The sequence below is a fragment of the Watersipora subatra genome, chromosome 7 (genome assembly GCF_963576615.1).
Source record: "Watersipora subatra chromosome 7, tzWatSuba1.1, whole genome shotgun sequence".
Taxonomy (NCBI): Eukaryota; Metazoa; Bryozoa; class Gymnolaemata; order Cheilostomatida; family Watersiporidae; genus Watersipora; species Watersipora subatra.
Genome location: NC_088714.1, coordinates 4,995,394 through 5,015,112, shown reverse-complemented (window position 1 = coordinate 5,015,112; position 19,719 = coordinate 4,995,394). Strand labels below are relative to the sequence as shown.

General features: G+C 35.6%; 3 protein-coding genes across 4 annotated transcripts in view; 1 reads left to right on the top strand and 2 right to left on the bottom strand.

Moving 5' to 3' along the window:
- The window catches only part of LOC137399474 (atos homolog protein A-like), a 38,636-nt gene extending 34,212 nt beyond the window's left edge, over nucleotides 1–4,424 (top strand). For both annotated transcript variants that reach the window (XM_068085606.1, XM_068085605.1), the window contains exon 16: nucleotides 3,448–4,424. In XM_068085606.1, coding sequence (XP_067941707.1) covers nucleotides 3,448–3,576 — 129 coding nt within the window. In that variant the 3' untranslated portion in view covers nucleotides 3,577–4,424. The remainder of the gene's footprint in view (nucleotides 1–3,447) is intronic.
- A 3,017-nt stretch (nucleotides 4,425–7,441) lies between these two features.
- Nucleotides 7,442–19,719, bottom strand: part of LOC137399411 (D-aspartate oxidase-like) — a 33,167-nt gene continuing 20,889 nt past the window's right edge. The window contains exon 10 of the mRNA XM_068085510.1: nucleotides 7,442–7,840. Coding sequence (XP_067941611.1) covers nucleotides 7,724–7,840 — 117 coding nt within the window. The 3' untranslated portion in view covers nucleotides 7,442–7,723. The remainder of the gene's footprint in view (nucleotides 7,841–19,719) is intronic.
- On the bottom strand, nucleotides 8,092–18,651 carry LOC137399573 (D-aspartate oxidase-like). Its single transcript, XM_068085751.1, has 10 exons — nucleotides 18,597–18,651; nucleotides 18,067–18,220; nucleotides 17,745–17,848; nucleotides 16,485–16,599; nucleotides 16,148–16,293; nucleotides 14,600–14,654; nucleotides 13,980–14,081; nucleotides 13,719–13,777; nucleotides 8,595–8,712; nucleotides 8,092–8,226 (listed from the first exon to the last, which is right to left on the bottom strand). Exons 2-10 carry the CDS (start codon nucleotides 18,160–18,162, stop codon nucleotides 8,092–8,094), a joined length of 930 nt encoding a protein of 309 aa, XP_067941852.1. The 5' UTR covers nucleotides 18,163–18,220; nucleotides 18,597–18,651.

Sequence of the window (19,719 nt, the reverse complement as noted above, 5' to 3'; positions counted from 1 at the left end):
ATCGAGCTCGGCTGGGATTGTGCTAGCCTGGGTTTCGGGGCTAATGCAATTCCGGCGGGGTGGTCGCGTTGCCTTGGTAAGATTTTGGGTCCAGACTTTTATCACCTATGTGCATCAATCGCTGGAGAGTACCTGGTTTCCGGTTAGCAGTACAAAACGACAAAATCTGAAACCAGCAAACACGTAATTCTCTCTCTCTCTCTCTTCGATTTCAGTGATACACTAAGATCCATGGAAAATAAAACATTTCAATTTACAATGCATTGTTATAAACACAATATATTATGATGTTTATAAAGGGGTTCGTGACTTTTAGATAAGGAGCTCAGGGGGTCCACGGCTCCAAGGTAGTTGGGAACCACTGCTCTATACAGACATTACAGACATCCGTATGATCTACTGTATTTTTATAATTTGTTACAGATATTCCTCTATACAGACATCCGTCTGATCTACTGTATTTCTATAACTTGTTACAGATATTCCTCTATACAGATACCCATCTGATCTACTGTATTTCTATAACTTGTTACAAATATTCCTCTATACAAACATCCGTCTGATCTACTGTATTTCTATAACTTGTTACAGATATTCCTCTATACAGATATCCGTCTAGTCTACTGTATTTCTATAACTTGTTACAGATATTCCTCTATACAGACATCCATCCGATCTACTGTATTTCTATAACTTGTTACAGATATTCCTCTATACAGATATCCGTCTGATCTACTGTATTTCTATAACTTGTTACAGATATTCCTCTATACAGACATCCACCTGATCTACTGTATTTCTATAACTTGTTACAGATATTCCTCTATATAGATATCCGTCTGATCTACTGTATTTCTATAACTTGTTACAGATATTCCTCTATACAGATATCTGTCTAGTCTACTGTATTTCTATAACTTGTTACAAATATTCCTCTATACAGACTTTCGTCTGATCTACTGTATTTCTATAACTTGTTACAGATATTCCTCTATACAGACATCCGTCTGGTCTACTGTATTTCTATAACTTGTTACAGATATTCCTCAATACAGACATCCATCTGATCTACTGTATTTCTATAACTTGTTACAGATATTCCTCTATACAGACATCCGTCTGATCTACTGTATTTCTATAACTTGTTACAGATATTCCTCAATACAGACATCCATCTGATCTACTGTATTTCTATAACTTGTTACAGATATTCCTCTATACAGACATCCGTCTGATCTACTGTATTTCTATAACTTGTTACAAATATTCCTCTATACAGACATCCGTCTGATCTACTGTATTTCTATAACTTGTTACAGATATTCCTCTATACAGACATCCGTCTGATCTACTGTACTTCTATAACTTGTTACAGATATTCCTCTATACAGACATCCGTCTGATCTACTGTATTTCAATAACTTGTTACAGATATTCCTCTATACAGACATCCATCTGATCTGCTGTATTTCTATAACTTGTTACAGATATTCCTCTATACAGACATCCGTCTGATCTACTGTATTTCTATAACTTATTACAGATATTCCTCTATACAAACATCCATCTGATCTACTGTATTTCTATAACTTGTTACAGATATTCCTCTATACAGATATCCGTCTGATCTACTGTATTTCTATAACTTGTTACAGATATTCCTCTATACAGATATCCGTCTGATCTACTGTGTTTCTATAACTTGTTACAAATATTCCTCAATACAGACATCCGTCTGATTAACTGCATTTCTATAACTTGTTACAGATATTCCTCAATACAGACATCCGTCTGATCTATTGTATTTCTATAACTTGTTACAGATATTTTTCTATACAGATATCCGTCTGATCTACTGTATTTCTATAACTTGTTACAGATATTCCTCTATACAGACATCCATCTGATCTACTGTATTTCTATAACTTGTTACAGATATTCCTCTATACAGACATCCATCTGATCTACTGTATTTCTATAACTTGTTACAGATATTCCTCTATACAGACATCCGTCTGATCAACTGCATTTCTATAACTTGTTACAGATATTCCTCAATACAGACATCCGTCTGATCTACTGTATTTCTATAATTTGTTACAGATATTCCTCTATACAGATATCCGTCTGATCTGCTGTATTTCTATAACTTGTTACAAATATTCCTCTATACAGATATCCGTCTGATCTACTGTGTTTCTATAACTTGTTACAAATATTCCTCAATACAGACATCCGTCTGATCAACTGCATTTCTATAACTTGTTACAGATATTCCTCTATACAGACATCCGTCTGATCTACTGTATTTCTATAACTTATTACAAATGTTCCTCTATGCAGATATCCATCTGATCTACTGTATTTCTATAACTTGTTACAAATATTCCTCTATACAGACATCCATCTGATCTACTGTATTTCTATAAGTTATTACAAATATTCCTCTATACAGACATCCGTCTGATCTACTGTATTTCTATAACTTGTTACAGATATTCCTCTATACAGACATCCGTCTGATCTACTGTATTTCTATAACTTGTTACAGATATTCCTCTATACAGACATCCGTCTGATCTACTGTATTTCTATAACTTGTTACAGATATTCCTCTATACAGATATCCATCTGATCTACTGTATTTCAATAACTTGTTACAGATATTCCTCTATACAGATATCCATCTGATCTACTGTATTTCTATAACTTGTTACAAATGTTCCTTTATGCAGATATCCATCTGATCTACTGTATTTCTATAACTTGTTACAAATATTCCTCTATACAGACATCCATCTGATCTACTGTATTTCTATAACTTGTTACAAATGTTCCTCTATGCAGACATCCATCTGATCTACTGTATTTCTATAACTTGTTACAAATGTTCCTCTATACAGACATCCATCTGATCTACTGTATTTCTATAACTTGTTACAAATGTTCCTCTATACAGACATCCATCTGATCTGCTGTATTTCATTAACTTGTTACAAATATTCCTCTATCCAGACATCCGTCTGATCTGCTGTATTTCTATAACTTGTTACAAATATTCCTCTATCCAGACATCCGTCTGATCTACTGTATTTCTATAACTTATTACAGATATTCCTCTATACAAACATCCGTCTGATCTGCTGTACTTCTATAACTTGTTACAGATATTCCTTTATACAGATATCCGTCTGATCTACTGTATTTTTATAACTTGTTACAGATATTCCTCAATACAGACAACCGTCTGATCTACTGTATTTCAATAACTTGTTACAAATATTCCTCTATCAAGACATCCGTCTGATCTACTGTATTTCTATAACTTGTTACAGATATTCCTCTATACAGACATCCGTCTGATCTACTGTATTTCTATAACTTGTTACAGATATTCCTCTATACAGACATCCGTCTGATCTACTGTATTTCAATAACTTGTTACAGATATTCCTCCACACAGACATCCGTCTGATTTACGCGAGAGACAAGTTTGAGTTTGACTCAAGAGTTGCTTCCTACGAACTGAGATCTTTTGTCGAGTCTCCCTCCAACCCGAAGTATAGCCCTTTATAACTGAATAAGATGACGCTCAGCTAGAGATATAAATGGTTTGGCATTACGCTGCTGATAGTAGCTGACTTCGCAGACGATATCTAAACGCATCGAGTTATCTATTGATAACATCATGGCTGAACGGTTTAATATTCTGCAGTTGAACACTTGGTAAATTGTTCAGCAATCTTATAGGTTAATGTAGAAAAGTTATCACCTGTTATACCTCGGAAACAGAATTGTCAGAGTTTCGTGTTGAGGTGCAATGAAAATCAAATTCAGTGCTATATTTTTCTATCATAAAAACCTAATTTAAAATGATTCCTTTCAAATGATATCGCTCAAAAAATAAGATTATTTATTTTATTTGTTTGCAATGAAATGAACTTAGTTAAGTAGAAATGGTTTAAATAGCCATTTACCGATTGTGCCATTACACCAGCGTTTCCTGAAAAATTGGTTTGGGTGTTTCTTGACGCATTCTGATGTCATCATGGTCAATGAAGATTCTACTTGGAACATGAAGAAGTCTGACTACGTAGCTCAATTGTTGTTTTCGGTGGTAATCAATCAGTGTAGTTATGCTTCCTTTGACATCACATTGTTTTGCAAGGATTAGAAGGGTCAGCGTTGGATGCCTCCTCAAAGCTGGGGGCACTTTGCAATGTTTTAGTGGAATTACTTTACGCAGTGAATTGTATAGTCGGCCGCTAGTAGTTAATTTGTAACGGCTGAAGATTTGTAGTTAGTTTTAGTAAGTAGTTGTCTGCTCGCCTGTACTATTTTTGTGCACTCATAGATTATTATTTTGGTTATTTTCTTCTCGTATTGCCAAGAATTGCCTTGTTTGAAAAGAATAAAAAAAGCTTATACAGAATTATCATACTTTTGTTATGTTAACTGTGATTCAATCTGGTGAAGTGACCAGTCAGATAGCTTCCATATTCTTCTTGAGTAGTTCACTTACACAATGGCAACTAGCAAGTTGGCCAAGTGTTTTCATTCAGTTTTTATTGTTAGGTACTGCTGTAAAATATGAACAAATTCAATACTGTCAAAGAGTTAGTCAAGCCATCTAGCTAAGAAGGTTATACATGTCAAGAGAACGCAACTCTCCTAAAAGCGTATTCAAATTTTTGATCCATTTCAGCTATTAGTAATAGGGCAGCATTCTGCTATGTAAAGAGTCTGTTTTGCCAAACTTTATGTACAGACATGCTATTGTATGTGAGTGTCTCGTGTGTGATCTGCAGCTAATATTGTACTCTACTCATAAGACTTGGGCAGCTGTGGTTTCAGTGTTAGGAAGGGTGTCTGACCACAATTGCTCCTGCGCTTCAGCTGTCAGGCCAGTATTAGTGCAAGGTATGGTTGACATCAGTGATTGGAAAAAGCTAGTAGAAGCGAAGGAAAGTTTGGTAGGCTCAAGAGAGAACTGGCTGGTTCATAGTCACTAAAAATTATGATGAAAAAGGTTGGCTTCTCAAGCATTTTACACCCTGCAAGTACTTGTACAAGCATTTTACACCATGCAAGTACTTGTACAAGCATTTTACACCCTGCATGTACTTGTACAAGCAAGTTAGAGGCCAGCACATTGATGAAAAATTACTTTTTATTACTTTTAAAAACTAGTAAAGCCATAAATCCTCTGATTCCGCAGGTTCATTTTTTATTCCCAGACATGCTTCTCTTTCCACAAGGTTGACAACAGTGCTTGGTATAACTGGATACGCATTCCTCATAAGTCAAGATCTGCAGACTTTTGATCTAGCCTGAAATCTACAAACAAAACTCATGTTTGTCTGGATATCTGTTGCCCCTCACTAGTTACTAATAAGATATGCTCTTCTCACTCTACATAGAAATATTGGAGAATCCAATGAAGGCAATATGCACTAGCTTGCTGCCAATATGCGCCTGCATTATAAGAGGTAGTTTGCTGCGCAGTGCTTTACTGAATTTAAACTCAAACACAAGTCAAGAGAAATTTAGAAAATTTGAACTTTAAACATCACTGATTTCAATAATACAGTTGCTATGACATGTTATTAAAACCATTGCTTGGTCAGATTCGTGAAGGAGTTATCATTACTTGAGCGTTTCTTGGCTTTAAGCAATGATTAACCTGAAACGTGTACTTTGTATGAATTACTTTTACTAACTCCCTAAATGGCGATAAATAACTAAGTAGCCAATTATTAACCATATTATTAACTATTCTACCAGAGCAGGCGTAACAATGTACAGAATATCATGGAACTTAAACACAAGCAAACCAAAGCCAACTATGAGTTGTACATCGTAAAAACTTATTGTTTTAGTAAAGAACGTTTTTACATTACTAATTCCTCCGCATTCCATGGCAGACAGTGACTCTTGTCTCTAAGAAGAGACCCAAGACTAATTTGTTAATTTTATGTAAAGGCTGGATGCTGTCAGAGAAAGCTTAAGTAACATAGTACAATAACTATCCGCTTGTAGTAAGAGTATCCAAGAGTTTTAGTTTTATGCCTCTATATGAATATCTGATGTTTTCGAATCTCTTTCTGGCTGCATACAACAAGTCTTCCACTTTATTGAACTATGATACTATCTTTAAGTACGATTAATCTTTGGAATGTTTGCTTAATATTTATTTGAAAAATAGAAAAAACTCGTTAAATACTATTTGCTTTACAAATAAATGTTTTAAACCAGGATATTATGTGAATATCCAGGGCTTTCCAGTGATTAGCCAGCATTACAAAAGTTGGCTTTTACAGTTCACAGAAAGCCAGGAGACTGCTAGCGGGACACACTATATATAGGGCAGTGAATCAGTAATTGGAGTAAAGAACAGAAAATATTAATAACAGAAACTTCAGCGAGGAGAATGAAGCAGTGAACTGAGCTACCTAGTTGCCATGCCTTTGTTGACAAGAAACTTTCTACGTGGGGTGGTCCAGGCAGACAGACCACCATGTAGCAGAGGTGGCTGAGCAGTTATAGGCTTGCATACAGGTGTTGGCATTAGGGACTGCTGTGAGGTTCATTGTAGATATTTTGCTACAGGCATGTAATGCTGTGGTGGTGAAGGCTAGTGGTAAAGGGGAGGCTGGTGTGCCATCGTTGCATCTAGGTGCTGCAAACAACTTCTTTGTTTTGCTGACACTAATATTATTTCGAATGAGAGTTCAACAATTTAACAATATGCAACTAGAACAAATGTCTCAAACATTTTAAAATCATACGAAGCTGTAATTAGCAGTTACATGTATTTTTAACTAATCATTTGTGGTAACTGAGGCACATCTGGTATCTACCCATCAATCTACGTCAGCAACTAACTGGAGTTGAAAGTATGAATTAGTTTGAATTTAGGTTAAGATATTATTATACCTTTCGATGCATGTTTGCTCAAATCTCTTAACACGCGTACATAAGCAGTATTAGTGAACATGTACTAATAATTTAATTTCCTGTGAAGCAACAATTGCATCAGCAATAGGCATGTAATGAAAAACAACATTTTTATTGAGGATTTACTAATGCCAACGAAAGGTTATACATACACACGACAGAGTAGAATCAAGTGATGCTAGCTCTACTAGCTGTGTGTGACAAGTTTTTATTATAACAAAGCATTCAAAGCTATAGAATAGAATGATCATCCATAGAATATGACTTACACAAGGGTAAAATAATCAAATATTCACTAGTAAAGAATAATTGAACATCTGATGACCAGCCATCGCCTCCTCTTTTTCACTTATAAGCTGTTCACTTACCTTCATAACGAACTTTATATTAATAAACCTACTAAAGCCACCACCAGCATCATCACCATAATTAAATTTTATACTTAACATTCACTTGATAAGAGATTTTGTGAGAGAAGACAACACTAAGTTCTGTCTGTATTATTAAACAATTCATTCATTGGAAGTTTTTTGCCTAAGGAGCAGGCGGGCAGAAATAACAATGAGCTGAACGGTTGATACCCAGCAAGATCAGTTAAATTCTAACAATATTATAACTCTAACAATATAAGCGCATACGCTGTCAAAATAATCACTAAACAGTTGGGTAGCAAAAGTTATTTTGTTCAGCAAGTTATCTATTTTAGTCAAATAAAACTAGTAGGTAAATTATAAGAGACGTAATGCGTTTGTCAGTGGAATGTGGTTCAAGATGCTGCTTTGCTTGCCACTTCTAAGCATTGGCGAGCTAAGCTCAGTACTTCCTCTGCACAGCCCCAGTGTGTAGTAACACCAATTCCTGCGTGTCCATAGTTGTGTATGACCTACAAGATATTAAAGTACAGAACAATGATGAAAGGCGATCGGAGTCAGGGGAGAGAGAGCGGGAGAAAAGAAGAGAAATAGAAGCATTTAGATGAAAAAAGATGAGAAATGAGAGCCGAGTGGTGAAAAGGAAAAAGAAGGAGAGAGCTGATCAGTCTGGATGGTGGAGTTTTGCATCAGTAAAAACACTGTAATATTTCATCATAACAAGACAAATATAAGATTTTAGAAGCTGATATATAATAAGATTTTATTTTAATATAAAGTTGACATAGTGCAGAAGTTTAACCTTGGTTGTCGGGTGAAAGCTTGTATCTAGTTGAAGGCGGACTCCATTTCTTCTAGCTGGCCTCAATCCAACCCAATCCATCTCAACCACAGCATTCTACGGAACCGAGTATTCATGATATTTTATAAACTAAGATACAGAATATAACCCACTCGACCATGTGATAATAACTTCAAATAGAATAACAGTCAACAGATACCACACATGTAGGAGCAATGATGGCCTTTTACGGTGAATGCGGAAATTCTATGCTGCATTCGCCTTATGAAAAAGAATAACTCTTGCTTAAAATTCAGATAATAGCTAAGCACCTAAACTAAGTGCGTGGAGAAACGGCGACACACAATAGTATACCAAATTACTCTTGCAGAAACATCTCGTCACATTAAACAAAAGTGTCGCGTTAATTTTAATTCCAATCTTAATTTTAATCTCTTAATTACTCAGTTGTCAATTTGTAATACCTTGAAACTTGGCTCAAGCTCGCAGCAGCCTTTCATTATTGTTTCCTTAATGTTTTCATCAACAGTCCTGTCATCATTATCTTTTTCATAAGTGCCTCCGAGAGTTGCTATTTCATGGCTAAACAAAATATAAGAGTCTGCTATCAAACATTCTAGCACTGCCAGCATGAGTTTTTCTTTTACATATTTTTTGAGCCACTAGATTAACACTAATTCTGTTCGATATTGTGGAGAAAGAGTTTGATTAGAACTGAGTTGTAGATAAGAACCACAACACAAATCTTAAACTGGCATCATCTTAGACGCTAACCGAAACAAGCTTGCAGTTGATTAAGACTTATTACAGTATGCTAGTTCACACCAGCCCAAACACGATGTACCAGACTGTGGTTTACACTCTTTATACACTGAGTAAATCTTCTCATCTTAATTTGTGGGCTAATACGTCGAAAAATATCAAACACTTGTTGATGCTGCTAGCTGACTAAAGATATAAGTAACAACTATGGCAGCTATGAACACTTGTAGATACTACTAGCTGACTAGAGATATAAGTAACAACAATGGCAGCTATAAACACATGTTGATACTACTAGTTGACTAGAGATATAAGTAACAACTATAGCAGCTATAAACACTTGTTGATACTATTAGTTGACTAGAGATATAAGTAACAACTATGGCAGCAATAAACACTTGTTGATACTACTAGTTGACTAGAGATATAAGTAACAACTATGGCAGCTATAAACACATGTTGATACTACTAGTTGACTAGAGATATAAGTAACAACTATAGCAGCTATAAACACTTGTTGATACTATTAGTTGACTAGAGATATAAGTAACAACTATGGCAGCTATATACACTTGTTGATACTACTAGCTGACTAGAGATATAAGTAACAACTATGGCAGCTATAAACACTTGTTGATAATACTAGCTGACTAGAGATATAATTAACAACTATGGCAGTTATAAACACTTGGTGATATTACTAGCTGACTTGAGATATAAGTAACAACTATGGCAGTTATAAACAATTGTTGATACTACTAGCTGACTACAGATATAAGTAACAACTATGACAGCTATAAACACTTGTTGATACTACTAGCTGACTAGAGATATAAGTAACAACTATGGCAGCTATAAACACTTGTTGATACTACTAGTTGACTAGAGATATAAGTAACAACTATGGCAGCTATAAACACTTGTTGATATTACTAGCTGAATAGAGATATAAGTAACAACTATGGCAACTATAAACACTTGTTGATACTACTAGCTGACTAGAGATATAAGTAACAACTATGGCAGCTATAAACACTTGTTGATACTACTAGTTGACTAGAGATATAAGTAACAACTATGGCAGCTATAAACACTTGTTGATACTACTAGCTGACTAGAGATATAAGTAACAACTATGGCAGCTATGAACACTTGTAGATACTACTAGCTGACTAGAGATATAAGTAACAACAATGGCAGCTATAAACACATGTTGATACTACTAGTTGACTAGAGATATAAGTAACAACTATAGCAGTTATAAACACTTGTTGATATTACTAGCTGACTAGAGATATAAGTAACAACTATGGCAGCTGTAAACACTTGTTGATAATACTAGCTGACTAGAGATATAATTAACAACTATGGCAGCTATAAACACTTGTTGATATTACTAGCTGACTAGAGATATAATTAACAACTATGGCAGCTATAAACACTTGTTGATATTACTAGCTGACTTGAGATATAAGTAACAACTATGGCAGCTATAAACACTTGTTGATACTACTAGTTGACTAGAGATATAAGTAACAACTATGACAGCTATAAACACTTGTTGATACTACTAGCTGACTAGAGATATAAGTAACAACTATGGCAGCTATAAACACTTGTTGATACTACTAGTTGACTAAAGATATAAGTAACAACTATGGCAGCAATAAACACTTGTTGATACTACTAGTTGACTAGAGATATAAGTAACAACTATGGCAGCAATAAACACTTGTTGATACTACTAGTTGATTAGAGATATAAGTAACAACTATAGCAGCTATAAACACTTGTTGATACTACTAGCTGACTAGAGATATAAGTAACAACTATGGCAGCTATAAACACTTGTTGATATTACTAGTTGACTAGAGATATAAGTAACAACTATGGCAGCTATAAACACTTGTTGATATTACTAGCTGACTTGAGATATAAGTAACAACTATGGCAGTTAGAAACAATTGTTGATACTACTAGCTGACTACAGATATAAGTAACAACTATGGCAGCAATAAACACTTGTTGATACTACTAGTTGACTAGAGATATAAGTAACAACTATGACAGCTATAAACACTTGTTGATACTACTAGCTGACTAGAGATATAAGTAACAACTATGGCAGCTATAAACACTTGTTGATACTACTAGTTGACTAGAGATATAAGTAACAACTATGGCAGCAATAAACACTTGTTGATACTACTAGTTGACTAGAGATATAAGTAACAACTATGGCAGCAATAAACACTTGTTGATACTACTAGTTGACTAGAGATATAAGTAACAACTATGACAGCTATAAACACTTGTTGATACTACTAGCTGACTAGAGATATAAGTAACAACTATGGCAGCTATAAACACTTGTTGATACTACTAGTTGACTAGAGATATAAGTAACAACTATGGCAGCAATAAACACTTGTTGATACTACTAGTTGACTAGAGATATAAGTAACAACTATGGCAGCTATGAACACTTGTAGATACTACTAGCTGACTAGAGATATAAGTAACAACAATGGCAGCTATAAACACATGTTGATACTACTAGTTGACTAGAGATATAAGTAACAACTATAGCAGTTAGAAACAATTGTTGATACTACTAGCTGACTACAGATATAAGTAACAACTATGGCAGCAATAAACACTTGTTGATACTACTCGCTGACTAGAGATATAAGTAACAACTATGACAGCTATAAACACTTGTTGATACTACTAGCTGACTTGAGATATAAGTAACAACTATGGCAGCTATAAACACTTGTTGATATTACTAGCTGACTTGAGATATAAGTAACAACTATGGCAATTAGAAACAATTGTTGATACTACTAGCTGACTACAGATATAAGTAACAACTATGGCAGCAATAAACACTTGTTGATACTACTCGCTGACTAGAGATATAAGTAACAACTATGGCAGCTATAAACACTTGTTGATACTACTAGCTGACTAGAGATATAAGTAACAACTATGACAGCTATAAATACTTGTTGATACTACTAGCTGACTAGAGATATAAGTAACAACTATGGCAGCAATAAACACTTGTTGATACTACTAGTTGACTAGAGATATAAGTAACAACTATGACAGCTATAAACACTTGTTGATACTACTAGCTGACTAGAGATATAAGTAACAACTATGGCAGCAATAAACACTTGTTGATACTACTAGTTGACTAGAGATATAAGTAACAACTATGACAGCTATAAACACTTGTTGATACTACTAGCTGACTAGAGATATAAGTAACAACTATGGCAGCAATAAACACTTGTTGATACTACTAGTTGACTAGAGATATAAGTAACAACTATGACAGCTATAAACACTTGTTGATACTACTAGCTGACTAGAGATATAAGTAACAACTATGGCAGCTATAAACACTTGTTGATACTACTAGTTGACTAGAGATATAAGTAACAACTATGGCAGCAATAAACACTTGTCGATACTACTAGTTGACTAGAGATATAAGTAACAACTATGGCAGCAATAAACACTTGTCGATACTACTAGTTGACTAGAGATATAAGTAACAACTATGGCAGCAATAAACACTTGTTGATACTACTAGTTGACTAGAGATATAAGTAACAACTATGACAGCTATAAACACTTGTTGATACTACTAGCTGACTAGAGATATAAGTAACAACTATGGCAGCTATAAACACTTGTTGATACTACTAGTTGACTAGAGATATAAGTAACAACTATGGCAGCAATAAACACTTGTCGATACTACTAGTTGACTAGAGATATAAGTAACAACTATGGCAGCAATAAACACTTGTCGATACTACTAGTTGACTAGAGATATAAGTAACAACTATGGCAGCTATAAACACTTGTTGATACTACTAGCTGACTAGAGATATAAGTAACAACTATGACAGCAATAAACACTTGTTGATACTACTCGCTGACTAGAGATATAAGTAACAACTATGACAGCTATAAACACTTGTTGATACTACTAGCTGACTAGAGATATAAGTAACAACTATGACAGCTATAAACACTTGTTGATACTACTCGCTGACTAGAGATATAAGTAACAACTATGGCAGCTATAAACACTTGTTGATACTACTCGCTGACTAGAGATATAAGTAACAACTATGGCAGCTATAAACACTTGTTGATACTACTAGCTGACTAGAGATATAAGTAATAACTATGGCAGCTATAAACACTTGTTGATACTACTAGCTGACTAGAGATATAAGTAACAGCTATGGCAGCTATAAACACAGGGTGTTGATATCCAAGTTATTTATTTTAAGACAGAAAAATTTTCAACGGAAAGTAATGAAAGAGAAAATAAATTCAGATAATTTTGGTCTTTAATTTATTTTATGATACACAACTCTGTAAGCCCTCATTATATTGGAAGTTTTTGACAGTAATATTTGTGGCTATCATAGAGGTCGCACAAACTGATGAATGTGCAAATTGAAAATATAAAGCTAACTATACTATAATAGTAGTACCTTTTTGCTATGAGAACCTGAAACATACTGAAATTACCAAAAACTAAATCTATAACAAAACTAAGTTCATGTTTGCCCTGTAACAGCTCTCAGTGAATATTACAACAGTTTGGAAGGGCCAGCATTTTCCAAGTTGATTGTAATTCACTTGACTAATTAGCAAGTTTATAGGAAAGATGAAACTAAACTTTTAAACTAAAACGCTTCAATTGTCTTATGCAAACTAGAATTGCTGGTGGTTTTTTCTGTACAGAAACAAATATACATTGTGGGGCAGCTGTGAATTTAGGAGATGAAACCTACCTGGGCACAATGTAGAACGATTCCAGAATAATAGCATTTAGGCAGTCGACTCCCTTTACCTGAAATGACATCCATTCATTTGATAGAACAAAAACAATTTTTACAATAAGAGGTCTGTTGAAACAATCTGAGAATAAGGAGCTTTTATGTTATAACATTAGCAACTCGGCAAAACATCTAAGTTTGCTTGAACATGAATTATAACAAGCTTGTCAATCTTTCAAAACTGGAGAGCACAGCTAAACTGAATACGGTACATGCCTTGATCACCTGACCCCTTATTGGATACAAAGAACTGTCATTGGCCAAAGTAGATGCCATGAGTCCTGTACAGTTGATGACGAGGTCGTATTGGTCACAGAACTGTAATAATAAGTTAGATAACTATTTTGTTGGTACAAAACAAGTCATATCATCAGTACATTTGTGCAATAATTCTATAAGATCGGTTGATATGGAAATATAATAATACTAACATTGTACCACATCAAGTATTATAATACTAACACTGTACTACATGATATATAATAATACTAACACTGTACTACATGAGATATAATAATAATAACACTGTACTACATGGGATATAATAATAATAACACTGTACCACATGAGATATAATAATAATAACACTGTACTACATGGGATATAATAATACTAACACTGTATCACATGATATATAATAATACTAACACTGTATTACATGAGATATAATAATACTAACACTGTATCACATGAGATATAATAATACTAACACTGTATCACATGAGATATAATAATGCTAACACTGTATTACATAAGATATAATATTACTAACACTGTACCGCATGAGATGTAATAATACTAATACTTGCTGAATTCATTATTTAGGATTGGCTCACCACTGAAAGATCAGAAACTTTTTCTTGCCTCATTTCCCCACCAGCCACCGTGAACCTACAAGTAGTTATGGACTCATTTGTGATACCTCAGAACTGCTGATCACACCATAGTAAAACATATATTAAACCAAGTGGTCCGTGATCTCTATAAATATGAATAGATAAAGCAAGATCTTGTTTCTAATGTATAAATAATAGGGTAGAGTCTCCAGGTTATGTGATAGTCAAAGCACCAGAAAACTTCAGCCTTCAGTGTGTTGTGGGTTGAGTCGTCAGTAAGATTTTGTGTTTTCTTTGATGCACAAATAATGAAATATCTGATAGTATTATAGAACTTCCCGGATATAGACACGTAATAATTGGAAAATAAGGCAGCTGTAGTGTTAAGTAACCTGAATATAGAGCAGCCTTACTGTCAGGTAGCCTGAATATAGAGCAGCCTTAGTGTTAGGTAACATGAATATAGAACAGCCTTAATGTCAGGTAACCTGAATATAAAGCTGCCTTAGGGTTAGGTAACCTGAATATAGAGCAGCCTTAGTGTCAGGTAACCTGTATATAGAACAGCCTTAATGTCAGGTAACCTGGATATAGAGCAGCCTTACTGTCAGGTAGCCTGAATATAGAGCTGCCTTAGTGTCAGGTAACTTGAATATAGAGCAGCCTTAGTGCCAGGTAACCTGTATATAAAGCAGCTGTAGTGTCAGGTAACCTGAATATAGAGCAGCCTTAGTGTCAGGTAACTTGAATATAGAGCAGCCTTAGTGCCAGGTAACCTGTATATAAAGCAGCTGTAATGTCAGGTAACCTGAATATAGAGCAGCCTTAGTGTTAGGTAACCTGAATATAGAGCTGCCTTTGTGTCAGGTAACTTGAATATAAAGGAGCTTTAGTGTCAGGTAACCTGAGTATAGAGCAGCCTTAATGTCAGGTAACCTGAATATAGAGCAGCTTTGGTGTCAGATAACCTAAATATGACAACTTTAGTATATGGTACTGGTAGTCGATAAAGCAACATTAGCATATGATAGGCTGAATGCAATAGAGCAACCACAATGAGAGAGAGGGAGAGAGAGAGAGAGGGAGAGAGAGAGGGAGAGAGAGAGGGAGAGAGAGAGGGAGAGAGAGGGAGAGAGAGAGGGAGAGAGAGGGAGAGAGAGAGGGAGAGAGAGAGGGAGAAAAAGAGAGAGGGGGAGAGAGAGGGAGAGAGAGGGGGAGAGAGAGGGAGAGAGAGAGAGGGGAGAGAGGGGGAGAGAGGGAGAGAGAGAGGGGAAAGAGGGGGAGAGAGAGGGAAAGAGAGAGGGAGAGAGAGGGAGAGAGGGGGAGAGAGGGGGAGTGGGAGAGGGAGAGAGAGAGCGGAATATAGGACAAACAGCAATGAATTAGAGATGATCTTAGCATTTAATGATATGATTTTAAACCAATTTGAAAACAGAAAGCCCTAACATGGCCCTAAACAAAAAGATATCAATATCCTTCTACTAGCGAAAGCTCATTCACTAAAATGATTCAATATTCATCAGCTGTGGCTCATGCAAAGACCATTACTTTTGTGACAGCCACGGGAGATAAATCTTTGGTTCACAGGTCATGGAGGTGAAAGAAAAACCATCAGAACATTGAGGAAACCTTGTTTCCAGTTCTTCTTTCAATAGCTTTCTGCAGTGCTCAACCTCATTGGCGAATGATGGCAACTGCAAGAGATTACGGATAAGAGATAAGGATGTTTAGGTCAACCCTGACTTAACTCTTGTTCATATTCTGAGCTAGGTCAACTATACCAACAGAACATCATTATGTAAATTAACTCAAGGAAACACAAATCTTAATTAATAGTTTTGAAACATACTTAAGATAAACTAAGGAAAGGAAAATTTTTGCTCACCTCTATTGTTTCTCTAGAGAGAGTAATCACACGTAGAAACGAGGTCCCTGCAACTCGTGACTCAGATGACAGGCAGAGCTTTTTTAAATATGCGTAAGTGTCTCTCCCCCACTTTCTGCAAATAGACAATTACAACTAGTGATCTAGTGCTAACCTTTTTTAACCATAACTGTAAAGTTGAGATGAGTGGATGTAGTCGACCAAGAGTCACAACGCAACTCCACCGCCACGTAGTGGCGGTTGGAACAGCTGAGAGCGCTGTAAGCCCCCAGTGGGGCCCGGGGCGAAGCCGTGGCTGCCAAAGCCTACAGGGCTTTAAAATCATGTATTTGATATTAGAAATGAGCACATCAAGTGGCGAATAGTAATAAATAAGTTGAGAAAATAATAAAAATCATTGCCTTTGTCCTTCGGTATAACTGCTGACTGCCATTGGTTTGCTGTAATCTGATCTTAGCCTTTGTTGTAGACAACCAATTAGGATCACAATCTTGTCATGTTACATGACCATTACATCACTGTATTGTACTGTATGCTGCTTTTATATTGAATGGCCATTGAATGTTGACTATACTGACATTAGTGTATTTGAACCAATGAAATAGAGCTATAATTTGCATTGAGAATTGGCAAAGTCTAAAATTTTTTAACCTTAACTATAGTTATACTTAAAAAACACACAAATTTTCTAACCATAACTTAGTTAAGGAGAGTTAGGGTAGCACTACATCACTGATTACAACCAATAAAGTTACCAACTGCTTTGGAGCTGGAAAATTTGTAGTTAAAGAAATACATAAATTCATCATACGTAAAAAAACAACTGGGAGAGTGTTTGATTACATAATGATACAACAGTAAGCCAGTAGAATACATCTAGATAGGGTGATTTAGAAATAGCAAGGGAGCGAATGTCCTAGAAAATTTGCCTTATTTGGAGATCGATTAACTAAAGGTGGGACGATGCCAAATTTCCATACAAAATTTAGTGATCATTATTAAATAGCTATTAACCATAAAAGTCAGCCATGATTATCAACCAGCAAGAAAATATAGTTGAAACTACATATATGGCATTAGCAGACAGTGTTCATATGTGAGGTCAATATTTTATCAATGTTTTTACTGGCTAACAATCACATATAAGTTGCTTCACAAATGTATAATCTTCCCAGTTTTCAGTGACTGTCTGCGGCCAAGGTAACACATTTTAACTTTCTTTTATTAGCAGCACATCAGTAGTTGTAGTAGTAAACTTACTGAACTCTCTCAGGTTTTGTGTTGAAGAAATCATACAAGTGCCATAGACCTCCTGATCCATCAGAAGTTAAGTTTGGCGTGAAGGCATCAGCAACAACTGTCACCTTCAGACAAGAAAATGGAGGAAATACTAGCAACGTGATTGACTGAATGTGTTTCAAAACTAATTACTAGCAGAGAAAGTAAAACATTCTCGAGTGGATGATCACGAATGAATATTGATCTCTACCCAAATGATGACATCAGTTTTACTTAGGTAGTTTTTAGGCATCGAGGGGAACATAGCAGATGAACACAATAAATGACAACTGAAAGCCATTACCTTTGTGTTGACAAGCTCTGTCTGAAGTCTGTATGCAGAAGATATGCCAATGATGCCAGCACCAATTACACCGATACGTATCGGATCCGCAGTCATTTCAGGCCTTTGTTGGCTGTGAAAGTGTTTGTGCTATCCAAACCTGAATGACTTGTCCCTTTGAGAAGGTTGATTTGAAAGCCAAAAGAAATGAATTGAGTCTATTGAGATTATCTAATATCCCCTTAACTATTCAAGTAAATGTTATCCAACTTACGGAGTATTACACTAGAGGCTCTGAACAAAGTAATGGCAATCCTTCAAAAGGAAATGCTTAGACCTTTGTGTGACCTCTGACCTCTTTCATATAGAGAAGTGCTTACACAAGAGCTTAATATTTTTACCAACAGAGTGACCACTACATAAAAACTCAAGCTGCTATATATCATTGAAACTGTTGTCAGTACACATATTTCTCCAGCCGCTTTGTATTCATTTGTCAATTTATCATTCTCTTCTAAATCCACTCATAAATAATTAAACAAAATACATACTTGAATCCGTGCCAAATACCTAACACATCTGAAATCAGATGCCTGGGAACATACCAACTCACTCTTTTCTTTTGGTCCCGCGTCCTTTTAAATTTCAATTCTTCTTTGCCAATTGAAGTCTTTCAGCTGGCTTTGACTACAAGTTAAAGAGGTGAGGTTTGACTAAAATGTGTACAAATGAGGTTTGACTACAATGTCTCTAGATGCACCAACATAATGAGGTCTATGCACAATGTGGTTGCTCTATAACGCTGTATCTGATTGGAGCACATGAATGGTGCACTATCAACCAATGAGTGCACAGTCTGTCCAATCAGAAAGGACCTCATAACTTCTGAGATGTGACACATGCTTGAAATGTCATACGCCTAGCAGAAAGCCAGGGGACTGCTAGCGGCACACGCTATATATAGGGCAGGGAATCAGTAATTGGAGTAAATAACAGAAAATATTAATAACAGAAACTTCAGCGAGGAGAGTGAAGCAGTGAACTGAGCTACCTAGTTGCCATGCCTTCATTGACAGGAAAATTTCTACATGGTGGTCTAGGCAGACAGACCGGCATATAGCAGCAGAGGTAGCTGAGTGGTTATAGGCATACATACAGATGTTGGCATTAGGCACTGCCATAGATATACTAGTAAACCCTAATATGGCGAATAGCTATATGTTGTTTTCAGACGTCGACGTTACGTCACAGTGATGTGCGTCACAGCATCAGAACCTTCAATTGAGGAATGAGTTTAGTAATGAAAGAATGCTTGTCATACTAGTTTTCAAGTCATAAATGTAACAATAAGACCAAATTCTTGGTGAAATGTCACCAGAGGTGACTACAACACCCCAGGTATATCCTGAATTGCCCGTAACAAGACCGAGCTTGAACTCAAAACAAGAAGTTCTCAACAATATCATAAGCTATCTATGCCAATTAAAGACACCAAGCGGAAAGCTGCTAGTGAAAAATAATAGGAAAACCTTCATCATTGGTTTTGAGTCAGCAGCCAAATCTGTACATGGCATTGTTCAATATCTTTTCAACAACTACCCTTACATCAACTACTTCCTAACCTCTAAGATCAACCAGGATCACATCGAGACTCTGTTTTCCACAATACGATCT